This window comes from Phoxinus phoxinus (genome assembly GCF_949152265.1).
Source record: "Phoxinus phoxinus genome assembly, chromosome: 13".
NCBI classification, from domain to species: Eukaryota; Metazoa; Chordata; class Actinopteri; order Cypriniformes; family Leuciscidae; genus Phoxinus; species Phoxinus phoxinus.
This window is the reverse complement of record NC_136888.1, coordinates 16,656,802-16,667,183: the sequence shown is the minus strand read 5'-3', so window position 1 is coordinate 16,667,183 and position 10,382 is coordinate 16,656,802. Positions and strand designations below refer to the sequence as shown.

Sequence of the window (10,382 nt, the reverse complement as noted above, 5' to 3'; positions counted from 1 at the left end):
CGTACTCGCTGCTCTGGCCCACACACTTTGAAATCGTCCCTCCCTAAACTCAGAGTGACAATGTGATGAGCTCTGCTATCATTTCCAGCTCGAGCATGGACGGAGGGATGAGAGGGAGTCGCACGAGTTAATGAGACTATTGCTCTTGTGTTGGGGAGCTTAGGACAGGCAATTACAGGAGGATTACGCAGCGACTTCAACATCGCATACTCTCCACCGAGGCAAGCTTCTAAGAACTCCAGTGTGGTGGATTTTATTTTTTATTATTTTTCATCCTTTTTAATTACGTGCACTGTTGTTGTCAAAAAGTTTGCAAGGTCTTACAAAATGGAGGTACAGATCCGAATGTGGAATAAAGACCTGCCAACTTTGATCAGCCCGTGGATACCGATACTTCTGGGTCTTCACATGCATTTCTCCTGGGCCACAACCTGTCCAGAGGAGTGCCGGTGTGACAGGACCTTTGTTTACTGCAACGAGAGGAGTCTAATGTCAGTGCCTCTGGGGCTAGGAGAGGGTTATAAGACCCTCTACCTCCACAACAATCAAATCAACAATGCTGGATTTCCCCTGGAAATGCACAACGTTGCCTCTGTGGAGACTGTGTATCTCTATGGCAACCAGCTTGACGAATTCCCTGTCAATCTTCCCAAAAATGTGCGGGTGCTCCACCTGCAGGAGAATAACATTCAGACTGTGTCCCGAGCCGCCCTCGCACAGCTGCTACGCCTGGAGGAGCTCTATCTGGATGACAACTCCATCTCCACCGTGGGTGTGGAGGAGGGGGCCTTCAGGGAGGCCATCAGTCTCAAGACCCTTTTCCTCACCAAGAACCACCTGAGCAGCGTCCCCATCGGGCTCCCCGAAGAGCTGAGAGAGCTGCGGTTGGACGAGAACCGCATTGCAATTATAGCCGAGGATGCGTTTGAGAATGTGACGGGCCTCGAACGCCTCCTCCTGGACGGGAACCTGCTCACGGACGAGGGCATCGCCCCCGAGGCTCTCCAGACTCTCGTAAATCTCCAAACGCTGTCGATGGCGCGCAACTCCCTCACGATTCCTCCTCCTTATCTGCCTGCAGAGTTTCTAGTCAAGCTCAACTTGCAGGATAATCAGATGAATGAGATTCCTTTGACAGCCTTTCATGGCCTTCATCGCTTGGAGAGACTGGATATTTCAAACAACCAGCTGCAGTCTCTCACACTGGGGGTCTTTGACGGCCTCCGCGGCCTGAGACAGCTCACTGTTCGAAACAACCTTTGGCTCTGTGACTGCAACATTAAATGGGTCATACTGTGGTTAAAGTCCCTGCCAGCTACCCTCAATGTCCGTGGCTTCATGTGCCAGAAACCAGAGAGGGTACGTGGCATGGTAATCAGAGAGCTAACCCTGGAGCTCATCCAGTGTCCTAACAGCACCGCCACAGTCCCACTGCCCACACTGCTCTCTGCCTCCACCGCTGAGTCAGCCACTCAAACGGCCTTCACACCCGCACGCTCCCGGCCTACACCCACCCCTTCGCCTCTCACACTTCTCCCACCGAATGGAGGCGAAGACAGGGAACAGAGGACGAACGACCCGGTCGGCCCGAGGCAGGAGTCGCTGCGCGTTTCCTTTGCGGTGCTAAACGGTTCATGCATTCAGGTAAGCTGGGTATCGACATTCGCTGTCACAGCCTATAAGGTGACCTGGGTCAAGCTGGGTCACAGTTTGATAACAGGCCCCATGCTGGAGTCACTTGTAGAGGGCAAACGTGAGGGAATCGCACTGGCAAACCTGGAGCCCAAGTCCACCTATCGTATTTGCGTAGATCCGCTGGACACGTTCAACAGTTACCATCCAGGAGACGATACGATTTGCTCGGAGGTGATGACGAAGTCCACTTCCTTTAACTCCGGTGATAACACCACTGGCCCCGAGCAGGCGACCCAGCAGGACCCCAGCTCGCCTTTCCTACTGGCTGGCCTGATTGGCGGGGCGGTGCTTGTGGTTCTGGTGGTCCTGTTGAGCATATTCTGCTGGCACATGCACAAGAAGGAAAGGTCAGATTCGTCAAAATGGAAATACAGTCGGGGCAGAAGAAAAGACGACTACTGCGAAGCAGGGACTAAAAAGGATAACTCTATTCTGGAAATGACTGAGACTAGCTTTCAGATAGTTTCTTTGAATAATGAACAGCTGCTCAAGGGGGACTTTCACATTCAACCGATTTACACCCCTAATGGGGGTGTTGGATACACAGACTCTCAAAGGAGAAACAATAGCACAGAGTACTGCAAAAACAGTGTTCCAGAATCTGATACATGCCATAAATGAGGATTTTAAACAGATAACGTCCTTTGTATAGATCTGACTCCTAAACGCACTGTATTTCAAAAGACAGGCTGTAAAATATGTAATTTATATTCTGAACAATATCGCCTTCTTTTTTTATCGCTTAGTAAAACTAAAATGATTTATGAATATTTACTTTCCATGTTCTGTTTCTACAATCCAAGCTCATACAAATATAATAAGTGGATCTTAGCAATCGGCAATCTTTAAGCACAAATGAATGTCAAGTGCCCATTTTTTAAGTTATTAGTAGGAAATGAAGGAATGGAAGGACAGTGTGTTGTGTCTGTTTAAAGGTTTAAAAAAATGAGGATGAGAAGGCAGTTCTCACTATCACCACATGGTGGCATCTGTTTTCATCACCACTATTAGTTTGAGATTTCAAGCTATACTCTTTGATCCAGCATCTCACATATTCACGTAACAGCTCAGTTCACAAGGACAGAACACTGACAGTTCCTGCCAAACAGCTAAAAACAAACCATGGTTGATACAGGACTAGAATGATATTAGGAAATTCAGCATCAGGGTTGATTTCCTCAGCAGTCTTACTGTGTAGAGGTATAAAACATCCTACAGCTCTCTCACACTGCAGCAGATCTGTTTCAAGGAGCAAACTATCTAAACAGTAGAATATTTAGACAGCATTTAGTGCTGTAATTCAATGTTTGCATAAGAATAGCCTAATGTTAAGGCGATACAAAGGCTATTTTCTTGTGTACGGCATACATTTTGGTTAGAAAGGTCTTTACACAAAGTCAAGTCAACATGTTACAGGCAGTGTGTTGGGCAAGTTACTCTAAGTAATTAATTACATCTTCAACAGAGTAATTAGATTACTGTACTAATCAATCTCTCTAAAAAGTACTGCATAAAAAGAAAAGAAAAAACAATGAGAAGAACCATACACTAACGTAGCATGTGCACACATGCTATAAAAAAAACTGAACACCAATGAACAAATTAAAATCTGGAATTATTAATCTGAACTAAAACCCTTTCAAATATGTCCTTTGAAAACCACGTGCCTCACAACAATTTTTAAGTTTGCTCCAATTATGCAGTAGGCATGCTACTTTGTTATTTGTTTCCCAGCTTTCGCACCCAGTACACTCTCCAGCAGCAAGTGAAGATTGCAGCATTATAATGGCTTTGAAATGAGATCTTCAGAGCTCTGAGCAGGTGTCAATGAGCCATAGCACAGCAATAAACAAGACTCTAGAGCTAATACTACCACTGACCAGTTTTACGACAACTCTTCGCCTGGTCTGGCACATTTTGTACATGCAAGCCATTCTCCGCATGAACATATGATGCTATATATGCAGTTCTGTCTCTGTATAGCTAAAGTGCTTATAACATTCATGATATGTATGCATGAAGCAATTTACAAGCACCCATAACTCACATAATGATTGGCTCATTGGTCAGTGTGCCATGCGTGTGATTGATCAGTAATCTTCTCAAACATGTTTTCCTCCATTTAAAAAAATAGGAAACATTTTACAATAAGGTTCCATTTGTTAACATTAGTTAATGCATTAGGTATCACAAATTAACCAACAAAAATAAAACGTTTTATAGCATATATAAAACAAAGATTAAAGGTTAATTAATAGGCCTGGATGTAGAAATTATTATTATTAACCTGGATTAATACATTTGGTAAAAGTATGCACTGTTTGTGCATGATACCTAGAGTTGAAATGATCAATTCATATTTTCACAACAATCGATAAGTGAGACATTAGATGACTGCAGTGCAGTTGCGTTTTTTTGTCCGTCGTGTGATACAATAGACATTAAAGCAGCGGTTTCGGTTACATGGATGAACCGACTCTTATACAGCGTTGTCATAGATGACAGTAATTATGAGTAGAAATCAGAGTTTTGAATGCTGCGAGTGAACAATCAAATTCACATATTCCAGAGACCCGAGTAATTGACCTTACACGTCAGAGAAACAAGCGCTCAGCCATCTTTAGAATTGTGTCTTTGAACTTCAGTTTGAGCGGTAGCTATGCATATATGGCATTGCTGTAGAAGTATGAGTATTTAGCTGGTGAAGTGGATTTACTTACAGTATTGTAGAGTTCACAAAAGTTATCACGAGAACTGTAATGTCTGAAGCGGATGTCATAACAAATGTCAATAGACCGGGAAGATTTTAAAAGGATTCATAAATCCGTAAGATCTTACATTCATGCTGTGGAAATACAAACCAAAAGACAGAAGACAATAAGCACAGCGCTGAAACGGGACAGGGCTACAAAGTGGTGCAAGGATGACATATTTTTGTAGGCCAACCCAGAAGTTGGCATCACCTTTGTTCCCTCACCAAAAAAACCAATAGGATTTTTGCAGCTTATGATTATTAAACGTTTCAATCATTGTGATACTTTTCACAAATAGACACAACTTTTATGAATTCTGAAGCCTAAATACATTAAGCAGAAATAAAAAGCTAAACGAAGGCTATAAACAAACAACAGTCACTCGACTTCAACGTCACCATCACTGAGCTTGCAACTCTTTCAGTCTTTGTTTTAAAAAAAAATTCCCAAAAGTGTGAGTTAGAGCGCGATTATAAACACAACAAGGCTATGAAAGCAGACTAGTGCGTATGAGTTAACATGTTCGGTGTGATTATGGGGATAAGAGATATTGGTTTGAGATTAAACTTTTAAAATCGTAGGCCTACTTATTTGTTATAATCCATCACAGTGTACAAAACTATCGTCTTAAAATGGCAGCTGCATTGAATACCTGTATACAAAATATAGATTTGAGTTTTAATATTTTATTAGCTCACCAAACGCAACACTTCCACGAGGAAAACCTGTTCCTAGCAAGTGCAAAGCGCCGACTTCAGTGACAGTGACCCTGATGAGCCTGCGTTATCAGTTTTAACCGGTTGTTATCGGGGGATAAGAGTGCGTTCAAGTCCTCCTGGGAAGTTCATATTTACGAAGTGGGAAGTCGTGTTTACGATGTCAGGTGTGTTCAAATAATTTCCGTCGGAGTAAGATGGCGGTGTACCTTCACTTAATTAACTATACAAATATACAGCAAGGTTTTTAAACTCTATAATTCTAGAAAAGGAAAAATAAAGAATGGTGTGTTTTGCTTTTTATGTTGTAATTTATTTATGAAGCCATAAGCGTTTCAATCACTAGTTTCTGATGTGATACTTTAAAATGCGCATAAAAACAGGGTGATGGAAACAAAGCTACTGACATGCCCCCCAACTCGTAAACACCAGGGCTTAAAGAAAACCCAGAGCTTCCCATTTGTGATAACGACATTGTGGTGGCGTTCATGTGCATTAAAATCGTAAATACAATCTTTCAGACATGACTTTAACGCACCATAACATACTGCTGCATATCACGATTGACCAATCAGAATGAAGTATTCCAAAGAGCCACGTAATAAAGTAGAATCAAATGTGAAACTATCTTGAGCTTGTGTTCACCACAGACCTTATTTCAAATATTAACCAAAAACCTATTCAAAAAACCCATTGACTTCCGCATGATGAAACCAGAAGAGCTAAAAATGCTAACTCTATTCCGGGTTTTGGCCTACAAAAAATACGTCATTCCTGCACCACTCTATAAACAATTAATATAACAAAATGAATTTTATTTTAAAGTGTCACCAAAACTTTTTAATAATAATAATAATAGCAAGCACTTGAACTATTAGTGAAAATATTAAAAGAAATTAAGATATAGCCTAAACTTTTCTTGGATAATCATGGTTAATCAAATATATAATACATATAATAATTTTCTTTCTATCGTTCTTTCTCTTTCTTTCTATCTATCGGTCTTTCTCTTTCTTTCTTTCTTTCTTTCTTTCTTTCTTTCTTTCTTTCTTTCTTTCTTTCTTTCTTTCTTTCTTTCTTTCTTTCTTTCTTTCTTTCTTTCAGGGCCTATACAATTGCATCATATGGATAGCATCATTTTTTTGATGGATTGCATCATTAGTTTGGCTTCACAGTATCTGAGTAGTGCAATTTTGTGGCTAATAATTTACATGCATAAATAACACAATAAACTCACACCCGGAGCTCCTCAGCATGACCTTTCACTCTCATCAGGCAGTGTGTGTGCGAGACAGTAATTAGCCATTAAATCGGTACATCTGGGCCCTCCAGCTGTGTGGTCAGCTCTAAATGAGCTAGAGAATAAACCATCATTCTTTACCTCTCGCTGTCCCACCGCAGAGACCCAGGGAAAAGCCAGGAGTGCCGGACTGCTTTATGAGTTCAGTCACTGGGTTCAGAGCAGCACCCATTTGTAATCATAAACAAACATTGGAGAGAACCATCTGACTGCACGCTTCATTTCAATCAATTCAAACCGCAATTCCATTATTATTGCTGTATAGTGTCCACACGCCCATCTCTGAAAGCCATTCTCTTCACCACAGGCCTTTTTTTCTACAACTCTAATAAAATTGTACGCATAGTTAAAGGATGAATTGACAGCATTTGTGGCTAATGTGGACTGACTGATGAAAAAAATATTTTGATGTTTCTTTAAAAAAAAAGTAAAAATCAATCCATAAATGTTAAAAACTTAAGTTATCACCACCAGATGCCTTAACAACTTAAATAATATGCAATTTAATAAAAAAAAAAAAAAAAGTATAACATTTAAGTAATCAGCATTATGCCACAAATGCTGTCAATTAAAGGGGTCATCGGATGCAAAATTCACTTGTATGTGGTGCTTGCATATAAATGTGTCTTTGCAGTGTGTGGACACAACCGCCATACAATGAAAAAAATCCATTCACTCCTTTTTTCTTAATCCTCAAAAAGTCTAAACACTCAATAATCAAGCTGACAGTCTGTCAGCGGTCGTGGGCGGAGCATGAGCAATATGACATCATATTGCTCATGCTCCGCCCACGACCGCTGACAGACTGTCCCGTATTAGCATATTTCTGCCCTCAGCCATTTGTATACTGTCCGCGAGGGCAGCACTTTGTGTGTCTTGTGTCATCACCCCCCATGGAAGAGAGGGGTGGGGTGAGCACAGTTGTTCATTATCATTTAAAGAGACATGCACCGAAACGGGTCACTGTGAACAGAGCTGTTTTTTGAGGAAGTAAAAAGGGTGTTGTTTTCAACCATTAAGGAATTTTAACCAAAGTATGTTACAAACTTTACATGAAGACCCTAAAGAATCATACCAACTTGTGGAAAATGGGCATCCGATGACCCCTTTTAAGTTTAACTTGCATTGAACTTGTTATATTCCTTTTAAACTAAAGTTTATCACGACCTCTGTAATCAGAGGTCATTTACCAATGTAAGATGGGCATTGACATGCATCAAGAGACGCTGTGACGGCAGACGGACGTGGGTGGCTGCCTGCAATATTCATTTCAACATGCCGGAAGGTTCTGGCAGACGTGATCTGTCACAACGGGCCTCAGCTACACCCTAAGGTTAAAAAAAAAAATCAGTTGGATGAATGAATTGAATAAACACAGCGTAACGCGAGCCGATAGTGGAAACCAAGTCAGCTGAACAAATTACCCACCTACCCTATTGTGCAAAGCTCTGCAGCATCAAAAGTGCTTGAGGAACCAAAATGAAGACATGTTTCCGCTTCACAAGTCGTCAGGACTTTAACCGGTGTCATACTTTTGCAGTAAGGGGTTTGTGTTTGCAGTGTACAGACTGCAAATAAAAAGCAAAGCTGGAAATAAATGATAACAGCGGGCCAGTCTACAACAGCAGGGTGTGTTAATATCGATAGGCTTCATGCTTATTGTCATGATTGCTGGTTTCCTGAGTTAGACCTCAGATCATTACCTCCGTTTCACAGGGGGTGATGAAATCCATGGTTGCCTCTAATAATAAGAAGCCATATTCAAACATAAACTCCAAACAGAACAGACCCTTAAATCACTAAAAAAGGAAGTAGATTCTCCAAATAAAAAAATAAAATAAAAACTAGGTTCAAATTGTTACAGTTAATTGCAGCATGAGCAATAATTTATGAAATAATAATGAATAAGCATTTATAAGAACATTTGTTATACTTATTAAATTAAGCATAATTATTATATGTATTAGATCATTTTAATTTCTACAAATACTAAGATATAGGCTACACATTTCTTGTTACTCTTAAAGATGTATAACATTAATATATTATGAGTGAATGTGAATTAGAATTGCTTTAGATAAAAGGATTGAACCTTGTAAAATGTTACCAAAAACACAAAGCTGAAAAACAAAACTGAGGGGAGATCTTTCCATATTGCAGTCCTGAACGGGAGCCGATTATGATGCATCGGGTAAATATTGGAGAAAGTGAAAACTAAAAAAAGCATGGGATCAAAACCCCACATGAATTTTAAGAGTCTTCAAGAGCTTTCACCACTGACAAAAAAATAAATTATAGCAACAGTGAGCCAGTTTCAATACAGTCATCTTGAGCCTGAATGAAACCATTTATTGTTTAGCAATGTGGGTGTTTCAAAGAGCACCATAATTTGGTTTTTATAAAATTGCATTTCCAATTATTCAAAGGATTAAGCTTTTGTTTAAGAGCCCATATAAATGGAATAAACTGATATTTGCGGCGTAATCCCAACTAATATCAAGTCAAACTCATGGTGTCATTTTAAATGTGGCAGCTAATTAAAATGTCAATGCATCATAAAATGTGAAAAAGAAAGTTTGCTGTCGAAATGGCATGAAACTTGAGACTTGTGATCAAATCAAAAGGAGAATTTGCTGGACGCTCTTGATTTTTCAGCATCAGAGAGTTACAAATAATGATGTCTAAGTGCGCCAACTAAATTATTCAAAAGGGGTGCGTACTTGCCTCCAGGCAGAGCATCACCTGGATGAATAGCTGGACTGATCTCCTCTTAATGTGCCACGCAAAGCACTTGCTCTCTTCATTAGACAGCCCTGTTTGATAGATCTGCAAGAAAATTACACATTTCTGATTTATCTGATACTTATCTGCCCTGTTATTGCTGGGGATGTTAATGATGGCCTCTTAACATTTTGCTCTCTTTTGCCTGTATGACCAGAACTCAAACATGCATGACTATATGGCTCATGTTTGAACCCATGTGCACCCGTATTTCACTTTATATGGGCTGCAATGGAGAAGAAGAAAAAAAAAAGACACTACTGTATGTCCTCGTGCAATTATCAATAATTACATTTCCTTCTAACCGCCTTGCGAGGCTAATATTAGACACAAATCTTTCCAACAATTTATGTTACAAATTCTTGCCTGAACACAATAATCAAGCAATGGAAGCTGATGTAGTTTATTGTGTCTACAATGGAGCTGCAGGCAGTCTGGCAGCAGTAGGATGTGTTCATCCATTTGCCCAGAGCTCACATATAATTATCGTATTCATCTTCTCAGGGGCAGTAGCAAGAAATCTATTGAAAGACGTTCGATTATGTTTCCTATAGTAAAAAAAATTGCCTGGTGTATTATCCTTGCATAAGCTTCTGGTATATAGTTCAGGATACAGTTTAGAAGTACAATCTTGGGTGTCTGAAATCCAAGACCTCCTGCAAATTATATATATAATATGTATATAAAAAACGGTTATTCATATATCTTTTGCTGTAGTGTGTCAGTAGGAAATATCAGTTTACATTTCAAACATTCATTTTGCCATTAATTGTAATTTGTGTATGCACAAGGAGTCTGACAACAGCCGGTGTGGTCTGATCTCACCATCACAGAGTCTGTGTGTGATTACATTAAGAAACAGAAAAAACTGAGACGGACTAAATCCAAAAGAACTGCGGCAACGTCTCCAAGACGCTTGAAGAAAACGACCTAGAATACCGGCTGTTTTCAGACTCATTGTGCATACAAAAATCTCACTGGATTATTACAATTAATGTAAAAGGAATGTTTGAAATGTAAATGTTATTTCCTACTGACACATTACAGCAAAATATATAAATAACTGCCTTAAAACATTTTCTTGTATTTGGTGAAAATACTAACGTGCCTAAGACTTGCACAGAACTGTATGGCTGA

The 10,382-nt window shown here is 40.0% G+C and overlaps 1 protein-coding gene across 1 annotated transcript; it reads left to right on the top strand.

The window, feature by feature from the left end:
* Positions 1 to 327: 327 nt before the first annotated feature.
* LOC307009328 (leucine-rich repeat transmembrane protein FLRT2) lies at positions 328 to 2,608 on the top strand (the record flags this gene model as incomplete). The annotated part of the gene is made up of 1 exon (XM_079633012.1): positions 328 to 2,608. The coding sequence occupies one exon, from the start codon at positions 328 to 330 to the stop codon at positions 2,314 to 2,316; it is 1,989 nt and encodes a 662-aa protein (XP_079489138.1). The 3' UTR covers positions 2,317 to 2,608.
* Positions 2,609 to 10,382: the final 7,774 nt, after the last annotated feature.